This window comes from Apostichopus japonicus, chromosome 12 (assembly GCF_037975245.1).
Source record: "Apostichopus japonicus isolate 1M-3 chromosome 12, ASM3797524v1, whole genome shotgun sequence".
Classification (NCBI taxonomy): Eukaryota; Metazoa; Echinodermata; class Holothuroidea; order Aspidochirotida; family Stichopodidae; genus Apostichopus; species Apostichopus japonicus.
Genome location: NC_092572.1, coordinates 73,143 through 99,279, shown reverse-complemented (window position 1 = coordinate 99,279; position 26,137 = coordinate 73,143). Strand labels below are relative to the sequence as shown.

Below are 26,137 nucleotides of genomic sequence, written 5' to 3'. Positions count from 1 at the left end.
GCTAGACAATTGCAAGTCATTCAGTAATAACAGCCACATTACAACATTATTGCTGCAAAGTCTGTTCACAGTTTGAAGTGATGTACAGTACTAAGTACTGTAGTGCTCTGTATTCAGTTAAATAGTAAATAATTGACTTAATGTTGTTGTCCAATTAAAGATAGGTTTGTAACAGCCCAGCAAATACATACCAGAGACATTCAGTGTTTTACAGTGCAATCTCCAAACATCATTTGCAAATATCGCAAACCGGTAAAATAGAGAAAAGCATATGTGAAAGGACATGTGTATTGTTTTTATTTATAATATTACAGGATACATAAATGCACAAATATAACTTGATTGAAGTTTAAAACAAACATAATATTCTAATGAATTTAGCTGTAACCTATGTTGAGTGATTTGATTTTTTATATCAATTTCTGGTATTAAGAAAAGTTGTATCTTTACCCGGCACAATTCTACTTACAGTCAAAACAAAATGACTTTATCGAATCAAAACCACTCTGGAAGTTTTGATCTACTTCCTGTAGTAGCTAGATTCAGGAAATTACCATTCTTTGATCAGGAGTTCATGAAGGTAAAGTGAGGGATGTGGTATCGCAGTTACCCTCACAAATGATGTTTAATTGTGTTGAACAAACCTCTAGAAGGAAATGACAGTCATCAACGATGATTTCCTTTCAATTATTCTTGGTACAAGTTCAGGATGTAGAGACCTATCAGGCTTCCTGGAAATCAAAGAATTAACTTTCTATCATGACAGCAAATACAAACTACAATCTCTACTTACTTTTGGGCTATTTTACATTTTGGGTACCGGAAACTATGTAAAGATGTAGAAGTGTTTAATTTTGTAATTGATGTAATGTAATTGATTTATTACAAATATTTGAAGGCTGTAAATAGTCTGTATGCATTCCATAAATATTGACAGGATCAATGTAATTGATTTATTACAAATATTTGAAGCAGTTAATAGTCTGTATACATCCATAAATATTGACAGGATCAATGTACAGGTAATTGATTTATTACAAACATTTGAAGGCTGTATATAGTCTGTATACATCCATAAATATTGACAGGATCAATGTTATTGATTTATTACAAATATTTGAAGGCTGTTAATAGTCTGTATACATCCATAAATATTGACAGGATCAATGTTATTGATTTATTACAAATATTTGAAGGCTGTAAATAGTCTTTATACATCCATAAATATTGACAGGATCAATGTTATTGATTTATTACAAACATTTGAAGGCTGTATATAGGCTGTATACATCCATAAATATTGACAGGATCAATGTTATTGATTTATTACAAATATTTGAAGGCTGTAAATAGTCTTTATACATCCATAAATATTGACAGGATCAATGTTATTGATTTATTACAAATATTTAAAGGCTGTAAATAGTCTATACATTCCATAAATATTGACAGGATCAATGTTATTGATTTATTACAAATATTTGAAGGCTGTAAATAGTCTGTATACATCCATTAATATTGACAGGATCAATGTTATTGATTTATTACAAATATTTGAAGGCTGTAAATAGTCTGTATACATCCATTAATATTGACAGGATCAATGTTATTGATTTATTACAAATATTTGAAGGCTGTTAATAGTCTTTATACATCCATAAATATTGACAGGATCAATGTTATTGATTTATTACAAATATTTGAAGGCTGTAAATAGTCTGTATACATCCATTAATATTGACAGGATCAATGTTATTGATTTATTACAAATATTTGAAGGCTGTAAATAGTCTGTATACATCCATTAATATTGACAGGATCAATGTTATTGATTAAATATTTGAAGGCTGTTAATAGTCTTTATACATCCATAAATATTGACAGGATCAATGTTATTGATTTATTACAAATATTTAAAGGCTGTAAATAGTCTATACATTCCATAAATATTGACAGGATCAATGTTATTGATTTATTACAAATATTTGAAGGCTGTAAATAGTCTGTATACATCCATAAATATTGACAGGATCAATGTTATTGATTTATTACAAATATTTGAAGGCTGTAAATAGTCTGTATACATCCATAAATATTGACAGGATCAATGTTATTGATTTATTACAAATATTTGAAGGCTGTAAATAGTCTGTATACATCCATTAATATTGACAGGATCAATGTTATTGATTTATTACAAATATTTGAAGGCTGTAAATAGTCTGTATACATCCATTAATATTGACAGGATCAATGTTATTGATTTATTACAAATATTTGAAGGCTGTTAATAGTCTATACATTCCATAAATATTGACAGGATCAATGTTATTGATTTATTACAAATATTTGAAGGCTGTAAATAGTCTGTATACATCCATTAATATTGACAGGATCAATGTTATTGATTTATTACAAATATTTGAAGGCTGTAAATAGTCTGTATACATCCATAAATATTGACAGGATCAATGTTATTGATTTATTACAAATATTTGAAGGCTGTAAATAGTCTGTATACATCCATAAATATTGACAGGATCAATGTTATTGATTTATTACAAATATTTAAAGGCTGTAAATAGTCTGTATACATTCCATTAATATTGACAGGATCAATGTTATTGATTTATTACAAATATTTGAAGGCTATAAATAGTCTGTATACATCCATTAATATTGACAGGATCAATGTTATTGATTTATTACAAATATTTGAAGCAGTTAATAGTCTGTATACATTCCATAAATATTGACAGGATCAATGTTATTGATTTATTACAAATATTTGAAGGCTGTAAATAGTCTGTATACATCCATTAATATTGACAGGATCAATGTTATTGATTAATTACAAATATTTGAAGGCTGTAAATAGTCTGTATACATCCATAAATATTGACAGGATCAATGTTATTGATTTATTACAAATATTTGAAGGCTGTTAATAGTCTGTATACATCCATTAATATTGACAGGATCAATGTTATTGATTTATTACAAATATTTGAAGGCTGTAAATAGTCTATACATTCCATAAATATTGACAGGATCAATGTTATTGATTAATTACAAATATTTGAAGGCTGTAAATAGTCTGTATACATCCATAAATATTGACAGGATCAATGTTATTGATTTATTACAAATATTTGAAGGCTGTTAATAGTCTGTATACATCCATTAATATTGACAGGATCAATGTTATTGATTTATTACAAATATTTGAAGGCTGTTAATAGTCTATACATTCCATAAATATTGACAGGATCAATATTATTGATTTATTACAAATATTTAAAGGCTGTAAATAGTCTATACATTCCATAAATATTGACAGGATCAATGTTATTGATTTATTACAAATATTTGAAGGCTGTAAATAGTCTGTATACATTCCATTAATATTGACAGGATCAATGTAATTGATTTATTACAAATATTTAAAGGCTGTAAATAGTCTGTATACATTCCATTAATATTGACAGGATCAATGTTATTGATTTATTACAAATATTTGAAGGCTATAAATAGTCTGTATACATCCATTAATATTGACAGGATCAATGTTATTGATTTATTACAAATATTTTGAAGCAGTTAATAGTCTGTATACATTCCATAAATATTGACAGGATCAATGTTATTGATTTATTACAAATATTTGAAGGCTGTAAATAGTCTGTATACATCCATTAATATTGACAGGATCAATATTATTGATTTATTACAAATATTTGAAGGCTGTAAATAGTCTATAGATTCCATAAATATTGACAGGATCAATGTTATTGATTAATTACAAATATTTGAAGGCTGTAAATAGTCTGTATACATCCATAAATATTGACAGGATCAATGTTATTGATTTATTACAAATATTTGAAGGCTGTAAATAGTCTGTATACATCCATTAATATTGACAGGATCAATGTTATTGATTTATTACAAATATTTGAAGGCTATAAATAGTCTGTATACATCCATAAATATTGACAGGATCAATGTTATTGATTTATTACAAATATTTGAAGGCTGTTAATAGTCTATACATTCCATAAATATTGACAGGATCAATGTTATTGATTTATTACAAATATTTGAAGGCTGTAAATAGTCTGTATACATCCATATATATTGACAGGATCAATGTTATTGATTTATTACAAATATTTGAAGGCTGTAAATAGTCTGTATACATCCATATATATTGACAGGATCAATATTATTGATTTATTACAAATATTTAAAGGCTGTAAATAGTCTATACATTCCATAAATATTGACAGGATCAATGTTATTGATTTATTACAAATATTTGAAGGCTGTAAATAGTCTGTATACATCCATAAATATTGACAGGATCAATGTTATTGATTTATTACAAATATTTGAAGGCTGTTAATAGTCTATACATTCCATAAATATTGACAGGATCAATGTTATTGATTTATTACAAATATTTGAAGGCTGTAAATAGTCTGTATACATTCCATTAATATTGACAGGATCAATGTAATTGATTTATTACAAATATTTAAAGGCTGTAAATAGTCTGTATACATTCCATTAATATTGACAGGATCAATGTTATTGATTTATTACAAATATTTGAAGGCTATAAATAGTCTGTATACATCCATTAATATTGACAGGATCAATGTTATTGATTTATTACAAATATTTTGAAGCAGTTAATAGTCTGTATACATTCCATAAATATTGACAGGATCAATGTTATTGATTTATTACAAATATTTGAAGGCTGTAAATAGTCTGTATACATCCATTAATATTGACAGGATCAATATTATTGATTTATTACAAATATTTGAAGGCTGTAAATAGTCTATAGATTCCATAAATATTGACAGGATCAATGTTATTGATTAATTACAAATATTTGAAGGCTGTAAATAGTCTGTATACATCCATAAATATTGACAGGATCAATGTTATTGATTTATTACAAATATTTGAAGGCTGTAAATAGTCTGTATACATCCATTAATATTGACAGGATCAATGTTATTGATTTATTACAAATATTTGAAGGCTATAAATAGTCTGTATACATCCATAAATATTGACAGGATCAATGTTATTGATTTATTACAAATATTTGAAGGCTGTTAATAGTCTATACATTCCATAAATATTGACAGGATCAATGTTATTGATTTATTACAAATATTTGAAGGCTGTAAATAGTCTGTATACATCCATATATATTGACAGGATCAATGTTATTGATTTATTACAAATATTTGAAGGCTGTAAATAGTCTGTATACATCCATATATATTGACAGGATCAATATTATTGATTTATTACAAATATTTAAAGGCTGTAAATAGTCTATACATTCCATAAATATTGACAGGATCAATGTTATTGATTTATTACAAATATTTGAAGGCTGTAAATAGTCTGTATACATCCATAAATATTGACAGGATCAATGTTATTGATTTATTACAAATATTTGAAGGCTGTAAATAGTCTGTATACATCCATAAATATTGACAGGATCAATGTTATTGATTTATTACAAATATTTGAAGGCTGTTAATAGTCTATACATTCCATAAATATTGACAGGATCAATGTTATTGATTTATTACAAATATTTGAAGGCTGTAAATAGTCTGTATACATCCATATATATTGACAGGATCAATGTTATTGATTTATTACAAATATTTGAAGGCTGTAAATAGTCTGTATACATCCATATATATTGACAGGATCAATATTATTGATTTATTACAAATATTTAAAGGCTGTAAATAGTCTATACATTCCATAAATATTGACAGGATCAATGTTATTGATTTATTACAAATATTTGAAGGCTGTAAATAGTCTGTATACATCCATATATATTGACAGGATCAATGTTATTGATTTATTACAAATATTTGAAGGCTGTAAATAGTCTGTATACATCCATATATATTGACAGGATCAATATTATTGATTTATTACAAATATTTAAAGGCTGTAAATAGTCTATACATTCCATAAATATTGACAGGATCAATGTTATTGATTTATTACAAATATTTGAAAGCTGTAAATAGTCTGTATACATTCCATTAATATTGACAGGATCAATGTAATTGATTTATTACAAATATTTAAAGGCTGTAAATAGTCTGTATACATTCCATTAATATTGACAGGATCAATGTTATTGATTTATTACAAATATTTGAAGGCTGTTAATAGTCTATACATTCCATAAATATTGACAGGATCAATGTTATTGATTTATTACAAATATTTGAAGGCTGTAAATAGTCTGTATACATCCATATATATTGACAGGATCAATATTATTGATTTATTACAAATATTTAAAGGCTGTAAATAGTCTATACATTCCATAAATATTGACAGGATCAATGTTATTGATTTATTACAAATATTTGAAAGCTGTAAATAGTCTGTATACATTCCATTAATATTGACAGGATCAATGTAATTGATTTATTACAAATATTTAAAGGCTGTAAATAGTCTGTATACATTCCATTAATATTGACAGGATCAATGTTATTGATTTATTACAAATATTTGAAGGCTGTTAATAGTCTATACATTCCATAAATATTGACAGGATCAATGTTATTGATTTATTACAAATATTTGAAGGCTGTAAATAGTCTGTATACATCCATAAATATTGACAGGATCAATGTTATTGATTTATTACAAATATTTGAAGGCTGTAAATAGTCTGTATACATTCCATTAATATTGACAGGATCAATGTAATTGATTTATTACAAATATTTAAAGGCTGTAAATAGTCTGTATACATTCCATTAATATTGACAGGATCAATGTTATTGATTTATTACAAATATTTGAAGGCTGTAAATAGTCTGTATACATCCATAAATATTGACAGGATCAATGTTATTGATTTATTACAAATATTTGAAGGCTGTAAATAGTCTGTATACATCCATTAATATTGACAGGATCAATGTTATTGATTTATTACAAATATTTGAAGGCTGTAAATAGTCTGTATACATCCATTAATATTGACAGGATCAATGTTATTGATTTATTACAAATATTTGAAGGCTGTTAATAGTCTATACATTCCATAAATATTGACAGGATCAATGTTATTGATTTATTACAAATATTTGAAGGCTGTAAATAGTCTGTATACATCCATAAATATTGACAGGATCAATGTTATTGATTTATTACAAATATTTGAAGGCTGTAAATAGTCTATGCATTCCATAAATATTGACAGGATCAATATAATTGAATTATTACAAATAGGCTCTATTAATTGTCACATTTATATCCTCTTGACAAAGTCCGGAATGTCTTTGTTTCAGATATTTTAAGACATGTTTTGTCTAGATGTAACACATAAATGTAACAATTTCATTGACATTTCTCCATTTTGTTTGTTTTGCAGTTATTCCATAACATCTATACATACATCATATTTTTCCTGCTTCATGTTACCACCTGCGGCTACATGTCCTTACATGTTTACTACAAAAGCACCGTCCGGTTTGGTATGTTATTGTATATGGTACAAAAGCACCATCTGATTTGGTATGTTACACATATATTATGAAAGCACCATCTGATTTGGTATGTTACACATATATTACAATAGAACCATCTGATTTGGTATGGTACACATTTATATTACGATAGCACCATCTGATTTGGTATGTTACACATATATTACAATAGAACCATCTGATTTGGTATGGTACACATTTATATTACGATAGCACCATCTGATTTGGTATGTTACACATATATTATGATAGCACCATCTGAATTTGTATGTTACACATATATTACGATAGCACCATCTGATTTGGTATGTTACACATATATTATGATAGCACCATCTGAATTTGTATGTTACACATATATTATGACAGCACAATCTGATTTGGTATGTTACACATATATTATGATAGCACCATCTGATTTGGTATGCTACCTATATATCACGATAGCACCATCTGATTTGGTATGTTACCTATATATTACAATAGCACCAACTGATCTGGTATGTACTTCTGTTCATTTGCAGATACAGGAACATTTGCCAGAGCTCGCTTGGAGTGCAGAATGATGCTAGCCAACAGAGACTTCAAACCTTTACATTTGGTAAGAGTTTGAAATATTGAAAGCTCCGTAACTCATTGCAGTCAAGTTCTAGTATATAGTAGAATAAGTTTAATTTTATGATGCCATGCAGAAAGTGGTGAAGATGAACAAGATATTACTGAGTTTTACTAATTAGGTTCACATCACTGCAGCATCACCACTAGTGATGCAACTAAACTACATGAAAAGGTTTCCACATATATATTCATCAATGACATGGGTGGACAAGAACCTTTTTATAATTCTTATTATAGCTCAATTTGGGACCTGCATTCAATGTGCCTCCCCACAAAGCTGCACCCTTACACTGTGCAGAAAACAGAGGGCACTATTCACCTTCACAAAGCTTAGCCCTTACACAATTTAGAACACAGAGGATTCCCTTTACCCTAACATAGCTGCCTGCTTACAATGTGCAGAATATAGAGGGCTCCCTTTACCCTCACAAAGCTGCACCCTTACACTATGCAGAATAAAGAGGGCTCCCTTTACCCTCACAAAGCTGCACCCTTACACTGTGCAGAATAAAGAGGGTTCTCTTTGCCCTAGCAAAGCTACAACCTTACACAGTTCAGTATACAGAGGGCTCCCTTTGCCAACATAGCTGCACCCTTACACTGAGCAGAACACAGAGGGCTCCCTTTACCCCCAAAAAGCTGCACATTACACTGTGCCGAATACAGAGGACTCCCTTTACATTTTACTATGTATTAAGTTGATAGACCCTGTCACATCCACAGTTGGTTGACTATTACAATGTAGTAACAGTTGATATGTCCTGTCACATCCAGGGTTGGTACACTATTACAATGCATTAACAGTTGATATGTCCTGTCACATCCAGGGTTGGTACACTATTACAATGCATTAACAGTTGATATGTCCTGTCACATCCAGGGTTGGTACACTATTACAATGCATTAACAGTTGATATGTCCTGTCACATCCAGGGTTGGTACACTATTACAATGCATTTACAGTTGATATGTCCTATCACATCCAGGGTTGGTACACTATTACAATGCATTAACAGTTGATATGTCCTGTCACATCCAGGGTAGGTACACTATTACAATACATTAACAGTTGATATGTCCTGTCACATCCAGGGTAGGTACACTATTACAATGCATTAACAGTTGATATGTCCTGTCACATCCAGGGTTGGTACACTATACAATGCATTAACAGTTGATATGCTCTGTCACATCCAGGGTTGGTACACTATTACAATGCATTAACAGTTGATATGTCCTGTCACATCCAGGGTTGGTACACTATTACAATGTATTAACAGTTGATATGTCCTATCACATCCAGGGTTGGTACACTATTACAATGCATTAACAGTTGATATGTCCTGTCACATCCAGGGTTGGTACACTATTACAATGCATTAACAGTTGATATGCTCTGTCACATCCAGGGTTGGTACACTATTACAATGCATTAACAGTTGATATGTCCTGTCACATCCAGGATAGGTACACTATTACAATGCATTAACAGTTGATATGTCCTGTCACATCCAGGGTTGGTACACTATTACATGCATTAACAGTTGATATGCTCTGTCACATCCAGGGTTGGTACACTATTACAATGCATTAACAGTTGATATGCTCTGTCACATCCAGGGTTGGTACACTATTACAATGCATTAACAGTTGATATGTCCTATCACATCCAGGGTTGGTACACTATTACAATGCATTAACAGTTGATATGTCCTGTCACATCCAGGGTTGGTACACTATTACAATGCATTAACAGTTGATATGTCCTGTCACATCCAGGGTTGGTCACTATTACAATGCATTAACAGTTGATATGTCCTGTCACATCCAGGGTTGGTACACTATTACAATGCATTAACAGTTGATATGTCCTGTCACATCCAGGGTTGGTACACTATTACAATGCATTAACAGTTGATATGTCCTGTCACATCCAGGGTTGGTACACTATTACATGCATTAACAGTTGATATGCTCATTTATCTTACACTCTTTATGTAGGGTTGGTCATTCTCGTTAATAGTTGTCACTCTGAACATGAGCTCATTAATCTTACACTCTTTACTTATGTTGTGTCATTTTCATTAATAGTTGTCACTCTGAACATGAGCTCATTAATCTAACACTCTTTAGGTAGGGTCAGTCATTCTCATTAATAGTTGTCACTCTGAACATGAGCTCATTTATCTTACACTCTTTATGTAGGGTCGGTCTTCTCATTAATAGTTGTCACTCTGAACATGAGCTCATTAATCTTACACTCTTTACTTAGGTTGTGTCATTCTCATAAATAGTTGTCACTCTGAAGATTAGCTCATTAATCTTACACTCTTTACGTAGGGTCGGTCATTCTCATTAATAGTTGTCACTCTGAACATGAGCTCATTAATCTTACACTCTTTTTGTAGGGTCGGTCATTCTCATTAATAGTTGTCACTCTGAACATGAGCTCATTAATCTTACACTATTTACTTAGGTTGTGTCATTCTCATTAATAGTTGTTACTCTGAACATTAGCTCATTAATCTTACACTCTTTACGAAGGATCGGTCATTCTTATTAATAGTTGTCACTCTGAGCATGAGCTCATTAATCTTACACTCTTTATGTAGGGTCGGTCATTCTCATTAATAGTTGTCACTCTGAACATGAGCTCATTAATCTTACACTATTTACTTAGGTTGTGTCATTCTCATTAATAGTTGTCACTATGAACATGAGCTCATTAATCTTACACTCTTTACGAAGGGTCAGTCATTTTCATTAATAGTTGTCACTCTGAACATGAGCTCATTAATGTTACACTCTTTACTTAGGTTGTGTCATTCTCATTAATAGTTGTCACTCTGAACATGAGCTCATTAATCTTACACTCTTTATGTAGGGTCGGTCATTCTCATTAATAGTTGTCACTCTGAACATGAGCTCATTAATCTTACACTATTTACTTAGGTTGTGTCATTCTCATTAATAGTTGTCACTCTGAACATGAGCTCATTAATCTTACACTCTTTATGTAGGGTCGGTCATTCTCATTAATAGTTGTCACTCTGAACATTAGCTCATTAATCTTACACTCTTTTTGTAGGGTCGGTCATTCTCATTAATAGTTGTCACTTTGAACATGAGCTCATTAATCTTACACTTTTTACGTAGGGTCGGTCATTCTCATTAGTAGTTGTCACTTTGAACATGAGCTCATTAATCTTACACTTTTTACATAGGGTCAGTCATTCTCATTAATAGTTGTCACTCTGAAAATAAGCTCATTAATCTTACACTCTTTAGGTAGGGTCGGATATTCTCATTAATAGTTGTCACCCTGAACATGAGCTCATTAATCTAACACTCTTTAGGTAGGGTCAGTCATTCTCATTAATAGTTGTCACTCTGAACATGAGCTCATTTATCTTACACTCTTTATGTAGGGTCGGTCTTCTCATTAATAGTTGTCACTCTGAACATGAGCTCATTAATCTTACACTCTTTACTTAGGTTGTGTCATTCTCATTAATAGTTGTCACTCTGAAGATTAGCTCATTAATCTTACACTCTTTACGTAGGGTCGGTCATTCTCATTAATAGTTGTCACTCTGAACATGAGCTCATTAATCTTACACTCTTTTTGTAGGGTCGGTCATTCTCATTAATAGTTGTCACTCTGAACAATGAGCTCATTAATCTTACACTCTTTACGAAGGGTCGGTCATTTTTATTAATAGTTGTCACTTTGAACATGAGCTCATTAATCTTACACTCTTTATGTAGGGTCGGTCATTCTCATTAATAGTTGTCACTCTGAACATGAGCTCATTAATCTTACACTATTTACTTAGGTTGTGTCATTCTCATTAATAGTTGTCACTATGAACATGAGCTCATTAATCTTACACTCTTTACGAAGGGTCAGTCATTTTCATTAATAGTTGTCACTCTGAACATGAGCTCATTAATCTTACACTCTTTACTTAGGTTGTGTCATTCTCATTAATAGTTGTCACTCTGAACATGAGCTCATTAATCTTACACTCTTTATGTAGGGTCGGTCATTCTCATTAATAGTTGTCACTCTGAACATGAGCTCATTAATCTTACACTATTTACTTAGGTTGTGTCATTCTCATTAATAGTTGTCACTCTGAACATGAGCTCATTAATCTTACACTCTTTATGTAGGGTCGGTCATTCTCATTAATAGTTGTCACTCTGAACATTAGCTCATTAATCTTACACTCTTTTTGTAGGGTCGGTCATTCTCATTAATAGTTGTCACTTTGAACATGAGCTCATTAATCTTACACTTTTTACGTAGGGTCGGTCATTCTCATTAGTAGTTGTCACTTTGAACATGAGCTCATTAATCTTACACTTTTTACATAGGGTCAGTCATTCTCATTAATAGTTGTCACTCTGAAAATAAGCTCATTAATCTTACACTCTTTAGGTAGGGTCGGATATTCTCATTAATAGTTGTCACCCTGAACATGAGCTCATTAATCTAACACTCTTTAGGTAGGGTCAGTCATTCTCATTAATAGTTGTCACTCTGAACATGAGCTCATTTATCTTACACTCTTTATGTAGGGTCGGTCTTCTCATTAATAGTTGTCACTCTGAACATGAGCTCATTAATCTTACACTCTTTACTTAGGTTGTGTCATTCTCATTAATAGTTGTCACTCTGAAGATTAGCTCATTAATCTTACACTCTTTACGTAGGGTCGGTCATTCTCATTAATAGTTGTCACTCTGAACATGAGCTCATTAATCTTACACTCTTTTTGTAGGGTCGGTCATTCTCATTAATAGTTGTCACTTTGAACATTAGCTCATTAATCTTACACTCTTTATGTAGGGTTGGTCATTCTCATTAATAGTTGTCACTCTGAACAATGAGCTCATTAATCTTACACTCTTTACGAAGGGTCGGTCATTTTTATTAATAGTTGTCACTCTGAACATGAGCTCATTAATCTTACACTCTTTATGTAGGGTCGGTCATTCTCATTAATAGTTGTCACTCTGAACATGAGCTCATTAATCTTACACTATTTACTTAGGTTGTGTCATTCTCATTAATAGTTGTCACTATGAACATGAGCTCATTAATCTTACACTCTTTACGAAGGGTCAGTCATTTTCATTAATAGTTGTCACTCTGAACATGAGCTCATTAATCTTACACTCTTTACTTAGGTTGTGTCATTCTCATTAATAGTTGTCACTCTGAACATGAGCTCATTAATCTTACACTCTTTATGTAGGGTCGGTCATTCTCATTAATAGTTGTCACTCTGAACATGAGCTCATTAATCTTACACTATTTACTTAGGTTGTGTCATTCTCATTAATAGTTGTCACTCTGAACATTAGCTCATTAATCTTACACTCTTTTTGTAGGGTCGGTCATTCTCATTAATAGTTGTCACTTTGAACATGAGCTCATTAATCTTACACTTTTTACGTAGGGTCGGTCATTCTCATTAGTAGTTGTCACTTTGAACATGAGCTCATTAATCTTACACTTTTTACATAGGGTCAGTCATTCTCATTAATAGTTGTCACTCTGAAAATAAGCTCATTAGTCTTACACTCTTTAGGTAGGGTCGGATATTCTCATTAATAGTTGTCACCCTGAACATGAGCTCATTAATCTAACACTCTTTAGGTAGGGTCAGTCATTCTCATTAATAGTTGTCACTCTGAACATGAGCTCATTTATCTTACACTCTTTATGTAGGGTCGGTCTTCTCATTAATAGTTGTCACTCTGAACATGAGCTCATTAATCTTACACTCTTTACTTAGGTTGTGTCATTCTCATTAATAGTTGTCACTCTGAAGATTAGCTCATTAATCTTACACTCTTTACGTAGGGTCGGTCATTCTCATTAATAGTTGTCACTCTGAACATGAGCTCATTAATCTTACACTCTTTTTGTAGGGTCGGTCATTCTCATTAATAGTTGTCACTTTGAACATTAGCTCATTAATCTTACACTCTTTATGTAGGGTTGGTCATTCTCATTAATAGTTGTCACTCTGAACAATGAGCTCATTAATCTTACACTCTTTACGAAGGGTCGGTCATTTTTATTAATAGTTGTCACTCTGAACATGAGCTCATTAATCTTACACTCTTTATGTAAGGTCGGTCATTCTCATTAATAGTTGTCACTCTGAACATGAGCTCATTAATCTTACACTATTTACTTAGGTTGTGTCATTCTCATTAATAGTTGTCACTATGAACATGAGCTCATTAATCTTACACTCTTTATGAAGGGTCAGTCATTTTCATTAATAGTTGTCACTCTGAACATGAGCTCATTAATCTTACACTCTTTACTTAGGTTGTGTCATTCTCATTAATAGTTGTCACTCTGAACATGAGCTCATTAATCTTACACTCTTTATGTAGGGTCGGTCATTCTCATTAATAGTTGTCACTCTGAACATGAGCTCATTAATCTTACACTATTTACTTAGGTTGTGTCATTCTCATTAATAGTTGTCACTCTGAACATGAGCTCATTAATCTTACACTCTTTATGTAGGGTCGGTCATTCTCATTAATAGTTGTCACTCTGAACATTAGCTCATTAATCTTACACTCTTTTTGTAGGGTCGGTCATTCTCATTAATAGTTGTCACTTTGAACATGAGCTCATTAATCTTACACTTTTTACGTAGGGTCGGTCATTCTCATTAGTAGTTGTCACTTTGAACATGAGCTCATTAATCTTACACTTTTTACATAGGGTCAGTCATTCTCATTAATAGTTGTCACTCTGAAAATAAGCTCATTAATCTTACACTCTTTAGGTAGGGTCGGATATTCTCATTAATAGTTGTCACCCTGAACATGAGCTCATTAATCTAACACTCTTTAGGTAGGGTCAGTCATTCTCATTAATAGTTGTCACTCTGAACATGAGCTCATTTATCTTACACTCTTTATGTAGGGTCGGTCTTCTCATTAATAGTTGTCACTCTGAACATGAGCTCATTAATCTTACACTCTTTACTTAGGTTGTGTCATTCTCATTAATAGTTGTCACTCTGAAGATTAGCTCATTAATCTTACACTCTTTACGTAGGGTCGGTCATTCTCATTAATAGTTGTCACTCTGAACATGAGCTCATTAATCTTACACTCTTTTTGTAGGGTCGGTCATTCTCATTAATAGTTGTCCCTTTGAACATTAGCTCATTAATCTTACACTCTTTATGTAGGGTTGGTCATTCTCATTAATAGTTGTCACTCTGAACAATGAGCTCATTAATCTTACACTCTTTACGAAGGGTCGGTCATTTTTATTAATAGTTGTCACTCTGAACATGAGCTCATTAATCTTACACTCTTTATGTAGGGTCGGTCATTCTCATTAATAGTTGTCACTCTGAACATGAGCTCATTAATCTTACACTATTTACTTAGGTTGTGTCATTCTCATTAATAGTTGTCACTATGAACATGAGCTCATTAATCTTACACTCTTTACGAAGGGTCAGTCATTTTCATTAATAGTTGTCACTCTGAACATGAGCTCATTAATCTTACACTCTTTACTTAGGTTGTGTCATTCTCATTAATAGTTGTCACTCTGAACATGAGCTCATTAATCTTACACTCTTTATGTAGGGTCGGTCATTCTCATTAATAGTTGTCACTCTGAACATGAGCTCATTAATCCTACACTATTTACTTAGGTTGTGTCATTCTCATTAATAGTTGTCACTCTGAACATGAGCTCATTAATCTTACACTCTTTACGAAGGGTCAGTCATTCTTATTAATAGTTGTCACTCTGAACATGAGCTCATTAATCTTACACTCTTTATGTAGGCTGGGTCATTCTCATTTATAGTTGTCACTCTGAGGATGAGCTCATTAATCTTACACTTTTTACGAAGGGTCAGTCATTTTCATTAATAGTTGTCACTCTGAACATGAGCTCATTAATCTTACACTCTACTTAGGTTGTGTCATTCTCATTAATAGTTGTCACTCTGAACATGAGCTCATTAATCTTACACTCTTTATGTAGGGTCGGTCATTCTCATTAATAGTTGTCACTCTGAACATGAGCTCATTAATCTTACACTATTTACTTAGGTTGTGTCATTCTCATTAATAGTTGTCACTCTGAACATGAGCTCATTAATCTTACACTCTTTATGTAGGGTCGGTCATTCTCATTAATAGTTGTCACTCTGAACATTAGCTCATTAATCTTACACTCTTTTTGTAGGGTCGGTCATTCTCATTAATAGTTGTCACTTTGAACATGAGCTCATTAATCTTACACTTTTTACGTAGGGTCGGTCATTCTCATTAGTAGTTGTCACTTTGAACATGAGCTCATTAATCTTACACTTTTTACATAGGGTCAGTCATTCTCATTAATAGTTGTCACTCTGAAAATAAGCTCATTAATCTTACACTCTTTAGGTAGGGTCGGATATTCTCATTAATAGTTGTCACCCTGAACATGAGCTCATTAATCTAACACTCTTTAGGTAGGGTCAGTCATTCTCATTAATAGTTGTCACTCTGAACATGAGCTCATTTATCTTACACTCTTTATGTAGGGTCGGTCTTCTCATTAATAGTTGTCACTCTGAACATGAGCTCATTAATCTTACACTCTTTACTTAGGTTGTGTCATTCTCATTAATAGTTGTCACTCTGAAGATTAGCTCATTAATCTTACACTCTTTACGTAGGGTCGGTCATTCTCATTAATAGTTGTCACTCTGAACATGAGCTCATTAATCTTACACTCTTTTTGTAGGGTCGGTCATTCTCATTAATAGTTGTCACTTTGAACATTAGCTCATTAATCTTACACTCTTTATGTAGGGTTGGTCATTCTCATTAATAGTTGTCACTCTGAACAATGAGCTCATTAATCTTACACTATTTACTTAGGTTGTGTCATTCTCATTAATAGTTGTCACTCTGAAGATTAGCTCATTTATCTTACACTCTTTATGTAGGGTCGGTCATTCTCATTAATAGTTGTCACTCTGAACATTAGCTCATTAATCTAACACTCTTTTTGTAGGGTCGGTCATTCTCATTAATAGTCGTCACTTTGAACATGAGCTCATTAATCTTACACTCTTTACGTAGGGTCGGTCATTCTCATTAATAGTTGTCACTCTGAACATGAGCTCATTAATCTAACACTCTTTACTTAGGTTGTGTCATTCTCATTAATAGTTGTCACTCTGAGGATGAGCTCATTAATCTTACACTTTTTACGAAGGGTCAGTCATTCTTATTAATAGTTGTCACTCTGAACATGAGCTCATTAATCTTACACTCTTTATGTAGGCTGGGTCATTCTCATTTATAGTTGTCACTCTGAGGATGAGCTCATTAATCTTACACTTTTTACGAAGGGTCAGTCATTCTTATTAATAGTTGTCACTCTGAACATGAGCTCATTAATCTTACACTCTTTACGAAGGGTCGGTCATTCTCATTAATAGTTGTCACTCTGAACATGAGCTCATTAATCTTACACTCTTTACGTAGGGTAGGTCAATCTCATTAATAGTTGTCACTATGAACATGAGCTCATTAATCTTACACTCTTTACGAAGGGTCAGTCATTTTCATTAATAGTTGTCACTCTGAACATGAGCTCATTATTTTACACTCTTTACTTAGGTTGTGTCATTCTCATTAATAGTTGTCACTCTGAGGATGAGCTCATTAATCTTACACTCTTTACGAAGGGTCGGTCATTCTCATTAATAGTTGTCACTCTGAACATGAGCTCATTAATCTTACACTCTTTTTGTAGGGTCGGTCATTCTCATTAATAGTTGTCACTCTGAACATGAGCTCATTAATCTTACACTCTTTACTTAGGGTCGGTCATTCTCATTAATAGTTGTCACTCTGAACATGAGCTCATTAATCTTACACTCTTTACTTAGGTTGTGTCATTCTCATTAATAGTTGTCACTCTGAGGATGAGCTCATTAATCTTACACTCTTTACGAAGGGTCGGTCATTCTCATTAATAGTTGTCACTCTGAACATGAGCTCATTAATCTTACACTCTTTTTGTAGGGTCGGTCATTCTCATTAATAGTTGTCACTCTGAACATGAGCTCATTAATCTTACACTCTTTACTTAGGTTGTGTCATTTTCATTAATAGTTGTCACTCTGAACATGAGCTCATTAATCTAACACTCTTTAGGTAGGGTCAGTCATTCTCATTAATAGTTGTCACTCTGAACATGAGCTCATTTATCTTACACTCTTTATGTAGGGTCGGTCTTCTCATTAATAGTTGTCACTCTGAACATGAGCTCATTAATCTTACACTCTTTACTTAGGTTGTGTCATTCTCATAAATAGTTGTCACTCTGAAGATTAGCTCATTAATCTTACACTCTTTACGTAGGGTCGGTCATTCTCATTAATAGTTGTCACTATGAACATGAGCTCATTAATCTTACACTCTTTATGTAGGGTCGGTCATTCTCATTAATAGTTGTCACTATGAACATGAGCTCATTAATCTTACACTATTTACTTAGGTTGTGTCATTCTCATTAATAGTTGTCACTCTGAAGATTAGCTCATTTATCTTACACTCTTTATGTAGGGTCGGTCATTCTCATTAATAGTTGTCACTCTGAACATTAGCTCATTAATCTAACACTCCTTTTGTAGGGTCGGTCATTCTTATTAATAGTCGTCACTTTGAACATTAGCTCATTAATCTTACACTCTTTACGTAGGGTCGGTCATTCTCATTAATAGTTGTCACTCTGAACATGAGCTCATTAATCTAACACTCTTTACTTAGGTTGTGTCATTCTCATTAATAGTTGTCACTCTGAGGATGAGCTCATTAATCTTACACTTTTTACGAAGGGTCAGTCATTCTTATTAATAGTTGTCACTCTGAACATGAGCTCATTAATCTTACACTCTTTATGTAGGCTGGGTCATTCTCATTTATAGTTGTCACTCTGAGGATGAGCTCATTAATCTTACACTTTTTACGAAGGGTCAGTCATTCTTATTAATAGTTGTCACTCTGAACATGAGCTCATTAATCTTACACTCTTTACAAAGGGTCGGTCATTCTCATTAATAGTTGTCACTCTGAACATGAGCTCATTAATCTTACACTCTTTACGTAGGGTAGGTCAATCTCATTAATAGTTGTCACTATGAACATGAGCTCATTAATCTTACACTCTTTACGAAGGGTCAGTCATTTTCATTAATAGTTGTCACTCTGAACATGAGCTCATTATTTTACACTCTTTACTTAGGTTGTGTCATTCTCATTAATAGTTGTCACTCTGAGGATGAGCTCATTAATCTTACACTCTTTACGAAGGGTCGGTCATTCTCATTAATAGTTGTCACTCTGAACATGAGCTCATTAATCTTACACTCTTTTTGTAGGGTCGGTCATTCTCATTAATAGTTGTCACTGTGAACATGAGCTCATTAATCTTACACTCTTTACTTAGGGTCGGTCATTCTCATTAATAGTTGTCACTCTGAACATGAGCTCATTAATCTTACACTCTTTACTTAGGTTGTGTCATTCTCATTAATAGTTGTCACTCTGAGGATGAGCTCATTAATCTTACACTCTTTACGAAGGGTCGGTCATTCTCATTAATAGTTGTCACTCTGAACATGAGCTCATTAATCTTACACTCTTTTTGTAGGGTCGGTCATTCTCATTAATAGTTGTCACTCTGAACATGAGCTCATTAATCTTACACTGTTTACTTAGGTTGTGTCATTTTCATTAATAGTTGTCACTCTGAACATGAGCTCATTAATCTAACACTCTTTAGGTAGGGTCAGTCATTCTCATTAATAGTTGTCACTCTGAACATGAGCTCATTTATCTTACACTCTTTATGTAGGGTCGGTCTTCTCATTAATAGTTGTCACTCTGAACATGAGCTCATTAATCTTACACTCTTTACTTAGGTTGTGTCATTCTCATAAATAGTTGTCACTCTGAAGATTAGCTCATTAATCTTACACTCTTTACGTAGGGTCGGTCATTCTCATTAATAGTTGTCACTCTGAACATGAGCTCATTAATCTTACACTCTTTATGTAGGGTCGGTCATTCTCATTAATAGTTGTCACTATGAACATGAGCTCATTAATCTTACACTCTTTACGAAGGGTCAGTCATTTTCATTAATAGTTGTCACTCTGAGGATGAGCTCATTAATTTTACACTCTTTTCTTAGGGCCGGTCATTCTCATTAATAGTTGTCACTCTGAACATGAGCTCATTATTCTTACACTCTTTTCTTAGGGTCGGTCATTCTCATTAATAGTTGTCACTCTGAACATGAGCTCATTAATCTTACACTCTTTTCTTAGGGCCGGTCTTTCTCATTAATAGTTGTCACTCTGAACATGAGCTCATTAATCTTACACTCTTTACTTAGGTTGTGTCATTCTCATTAATAGTTGTCATGCTAAACATGAGCTCATTAATCTTACACTCCTTACGTAGGGTAGGTCATTCTCATTAATAGTTGTAACTCTGAACATGAGCTTATTAATCTTACACTCTTTACGAAGGGTCGGTCATTTTCATTAATAGTTGTCACTCTGAGGATGAGCTCATTAATCTTACACTCTTTACTTAGGGTCGGTCATTCTCATTAATAGTTGTCACTCTGAGGATGAGCTCATTAATCTTACACTCTTTACGTAGGGTCGGTCATTCTCATTAATAGTTGTCACTCTGAGGATGAGCTCATTAATTTTACACTCTTTTCTTAGGGCCGGTCATTCTCATTAATAGTTGTCACTCTGAACATGAGCTCATTATTCTTACACTCTTTTCTTAGGGTCGGTCATTCTCATTAATAGTTGTCACTCTGAACATGAGCTCATTAATCTTACACTCTTTTCTTAGGGCCGGTCATTCTCATTAATAGTTGTCACTCTGAACATGAGCTCATTAATCTTACACTCTTTTCTTAGGGTCGGTCATTCTCATTAATAGTTGTCACTCTGAACATGAGCTCATTAATCTTACACTCTTTTTGTAGGGTCGGTCATTCTCATTAATAGTTGTCACTCTGAGGATGAGCTCATTAATGTTACACTCTTTACGTAGGGTCGGTCATTCTCATTAATAGTTGTCACTCTGAACATGAGCTCATTAATCTTACACTCTTTACGTAGGGTCGGTCATTCTCATTAATAGTTGTCACTCTGAACATGAGCTCATTAATCTTACACTCTTTACTTAGGGTCGGTCATTCTCATTAATAGTTGTCACTCTGAGGATGAGCTCATTAATCTTACACTCTTTACGAAGGGTCGGTCATTCTCAGTTATAGTTGTCACTCTGAACATTGGCTCATTAATCTTACACTCTTTTTGTAGGGTCGGTTTGTCACACTGCTCTTTGGCAACAGCTGTAACTGGGCCTTGTGAGTATGATTTCAATTGCATCTTTGCACTTTGTTATTTGTATGGGGGATTGTGTCTAGGGATGTGTAGTGGTTTACCCATGTAGCAGTGCTAAAAGCCGGTTGAAAATTATGCATGCAGTGTAGCATCCTTTTAACTTTTGATGTCAGTTGTGATAGCCCTTACTGTGTATGTATGATCAACACAATAGCTCTACATGAATCAGACTTGTGCTTCACAAAGTATACCATTCAACTAACATCAGTTGTAAAGTCCTTGAAAGTTGTTATTCTTTTGATTAATTACAGAGAGGAATGCATGAACATTGATCACTTATAGTCAGTGTTAGAATATCATACTGTAGCAGGGGATTGAGGAATGCATGAACATTGCTCACCTATAGTCAGTGTTAGTATATAATACTGTAGTAGTGGATTGAGGAATGCATGAACATTGATCACTTATAGTCAGTGTTAGTATATAATACTGTAGCAGTGGATTGAGGAATGCCAGAACATTGCTCACTTATAGTCAGTGTTAATATATACTGTAGCAGGGGATTGAGGAATGCATGAACATTGCTCACTTATAGTCAGTGTTAGTATATAATACTGTAGCAAGGGATTGAGGAATGCATGAACATTGCTCACTTATAGTTAGTGTTAATATATAATACTGTAGCAGTCGATTGAGGAATGCATGAACATTGATCACTTATAGTCAGTGTTAATATATAATACTGTAGCAGTGGATTTAGGAATGCATTAACATTGCTCACTTATAGTCAGTGTTAATATATAATACTGTAGCAGTGGATTGAGGAATGCATGAACATTGATCACTTATAGTCAGTGTTAATATATAATACCATAGCAGGGGATTGAGGAATGCATTAACATTGCTCACTTATAGTCAGTGTTAATATATAATACTGTAGCAGTGGATTGAGGAATGCATGAACATTGATCACTTATAGTCAGTGTTAGTATATAATACTGTAGCAGTGGATTGAGGAATGCCAGAACATTGCTCACTTATAGTCAGTGTTAATATATACTGTAGCAGGGGATTGAGGAATGCATGAACATTGCTCACTTATAGTCAGTGTTAGTATATAATACTGTAGCAAGGGATTGAGGAATGCATGAACATTGCTCACTTATAGTTAGTGTTAATATATAATACTGTAGCAGTCGATTGAGGAATGCATGAACATTGATCACTTATAGTCAGTGTTAATATATAATACTGTAGCAGTGGATTTAGGAATGCATTAACATTGCTCACTTATAGTCAGTGTTAATATATAATACTGTAGCAGTGGATTGAGGAATGCATGAACATTGATCACTTATAGTCAGTGTTAATATATAATACCATAGCAGGGGATTGAGGAATGCATTAACATTGCTCACTTATAGTCAGTGTTAATATATAATACTGTAGCAGTGGATTGAGGAATGCATGAACATTGCTCACTTATAGTCAGTGTTAGTATATACTGTAGCAGGGGATTGAGGAATGCATGAACATTGATCACTTATAGTCAGTGTTAATATATAATACTGTAGCAGTGGATTAAGGAATGCAATAACATTGATCACTTTTAGTCAGTGTTAATATATACTGTAGCAGGGGATTGAGGAATGCATGAACATTGATCACTTATAGTCAGTGTTAATACATATATACTGTAGCAGTGGATTGAGGAATGCCAGAACATTTCTCACTTATAGTCAGTGTTAATATATAATACTGTAGCAGTGGATTGAGGAATGCATGAACATTGCTCACTTATAGTCAGTGTTAGTATATAATACTGTAGCAGGGGATTGAGGAATGCATGAACATTGGTCACTTATAGTTAGTGTTAATATATATATACTGTAGCAGTGGATTGAGGAATGCATTAACATTGCTCACTTATAGTCAGTGTTAATATATAATACTGTAGCAGTGGTTTGAGGAATGCATGAACATTTCTCACTTATAGTCAGTGTTAATATATACCGTAGCAGGGGATTGAGGAATGCATGAACATTGCTCACTTATAGTCAGTGTTAATATATAATACTGTAGCAGGGGATTGAGGAATACATGAACATTGCTCACTTATAGTCAGTGTTAATATATAATACTGTAGCAGTGGATTGAGGAATGCATTAACATTGCTCACTTATAGTCAGTGTTAATATATATACTGTAGCAGTGGATTGAGGAATGCCAGAACATTGCTCACTTATAGTCAGTGTTAGTATATAATACTGTAGCAAGGGATTGAGGAATGCATGAACATTGATCCCTTATAGTCAGTGTTAATATATATACTGTAGCAGTGGATTGAGGAATGCATTAACATTGATCACTTATAGTCAGTGTTAATATATACTGTAGCAGTGGATTGAGGAATGCCAGAACATTGCTCACTTATAGTCAGTGTTAATATATACCGTAGCAGGGGATTGAGGAATGCATGAACATTGCTCACTTATAGTCAAGTGTTAGTATATAATACTGTAGCAGTGGATTGAGGAATGCATGAACATTGATCACTTATAGTCAGTGTTAATATATATACTGTAGCAGTGGATTGAGGAATGCCAGGACATTGCTCACTTATAGTCAGTGTTAATATATACCGTAGCAGGGGATTAAGGAATGCATGAACATTGCTCACTTATAGTCAAGTGTTAGTATATAATACTGTAGCAGTGGATTGAGGAATGCATGAACATTGATCACTTATAGTCAGTGTTAATATATATACTGAAGCAGTCGATTGAGGAATGCATGAACATTGCTCACTTATAGTCAGTGTTAATATATACTGTAGCAGTGGATTGAGGAATGCCAGAACATTGATCACTTATAGTCAGTGTTAATATATATACTGAAGCAGTCGATTGAGGAATGCATGAACATTGCTCACTTATAGTCAGTGTTAATATATACTGTAGCAGTGGATTGAGGAATGCCAGAACATTGCTCACTTATAGTCAGTGTTAATATATATACTGTAGCAGTTGATTGAGGAATGCCAGAACATTGCTCACTTATAGTCAGTGTTAATATATACCGTATCAGGGGGTTGAGGAATGCATGAACATTGCTCACTTATAGTCAAGTGTTAGTATATATAACTGTAGCAGGGGATTGAGGAATGCATGAACATTGATCACTTATAGTCAGTGTTAATATATATATATACTGTAGCAGTCGATTGAGGAATGCATGAACATTGCTCACTTATAGTCAGTGTTAATATATACTGTAGCAGTGGATTGAGGAATGCATGAACATTGCTCACTTATAGTCAGTGTTAATATATAATACTGTAGCAGTGGATTGAGGAATGCATGAACATTGCTCACTTATAGTCAGTGTTAATATATAATAATGTAGCAGTGGGTTGAGGAATGCATGAACATTGATCACTTATAGTCAGTGTTAATATATATACTGTAGCAGTCGATTGAGGAATGCATGAACATTGCTCACTTATAGTCAGTGTTAATATATACTGTAGCAGTGGATTGAGGAATGCATGAACATTGCTCACTTATAGTCAGTGTTAATATATAATACTGTAGCAGTGGATTGAGGAATGCATGAACATTGCTCACTTAAAGTCAGTGTTAATATATAATACTGTAGCAGTGGATTGAGGAATGCATGAACATTGCTCACTTATAGTCAGTGTTAATATATAATACTGTAGCAGTGGATTGACAGTCTCATTATTCAGCTCATTCTCTCAGTACAGGTTGTAAATCCAGATATAATGATCACTGTCTGTATAAATAATAAATATATTAAATATAAATACAAAGTGGTTGCTCAAGAGTATCCAGGTACCAGATATATAGTAAACCTCTAATATAACTGAATTATTGCAGAACACAGCAGTTACAGCAGCCTCCTCACATCCATGACAAGGATTATCTGCAGACCTCCAGCAAAGAGCTCACTATCCAGCAGGTGTAATTAAATCTGCACTGTCTGGTAATCATGCATAAGAGGAATGGAGGATGAATGGTTGGTGATGGGCCGTGTACAATGCAATGATTAAATCTGCACTGCCTGGTAATCATGCATAAGAGGAATGGAGGATGAATGGTTGGTGATGGGCTGTGTACAATGCAATGATTAAATCTGCACTGTCTGGTAATCATGCCTAGGTGGAATGGAGGATGAATGGTTGGTGATGGGCCGTGTACAATGCAATGATTAAACCTGCACTGTCTGGTAATCATGCATAAGAGGAATGGAGGATGAATGGTTGGTGATGGGCCGTGTACAATGCAATGATTAAATCTGCACTGTCTGGTAATCATGCATAAGAGGAATGGAGGATGAATGGTTGGTGATGGGCCGTGTACAATGCAATGATTAAACCTGCACTGTCTGGTAATCATGCATAAGAGGAATGGAGGATGAATGGTTGGTGATGGGCCGTGTACAATGCAATGATTAAATCTGCACTGTCTGGTAATCATGCATAAGAGGAAT

The 26,137-nt window shown here is 33.3% G+C and overlaps 1 protein-coding gene across 6 annotated transcripts in view; it reads left to right on the top strand.

Moving 5' to 3' along the window:
* The window catches only part of LOC139978037 (SID1 transmembrane family member 1-like), a 159,484-nt gene that overhangs the window by 116,311 nt on the left and 17,036 nt on the right, over nt 1–26,137 (top strand). For all 6 annotated transcript variants that reach the window (XM_071987980.1, XM_071987984.1, XM_071987983.1 and 3 more), the window contains 3 exons: nt 7,451–7,553; nt 8,090–8,166; nt 21,602–21,648. In XM_071987980.1, coding sequence (XP_071844081.1) covers nt 7,451–7,553; nt 8,090–8,166; nt 21,602–21,648 — 227 coding nt within the window. The remainder of the gene's footprint in view (nt 1–7,450; nt 7,554–8,089; nt 8,167–21,601; nt 21,649–26,137) is intronic.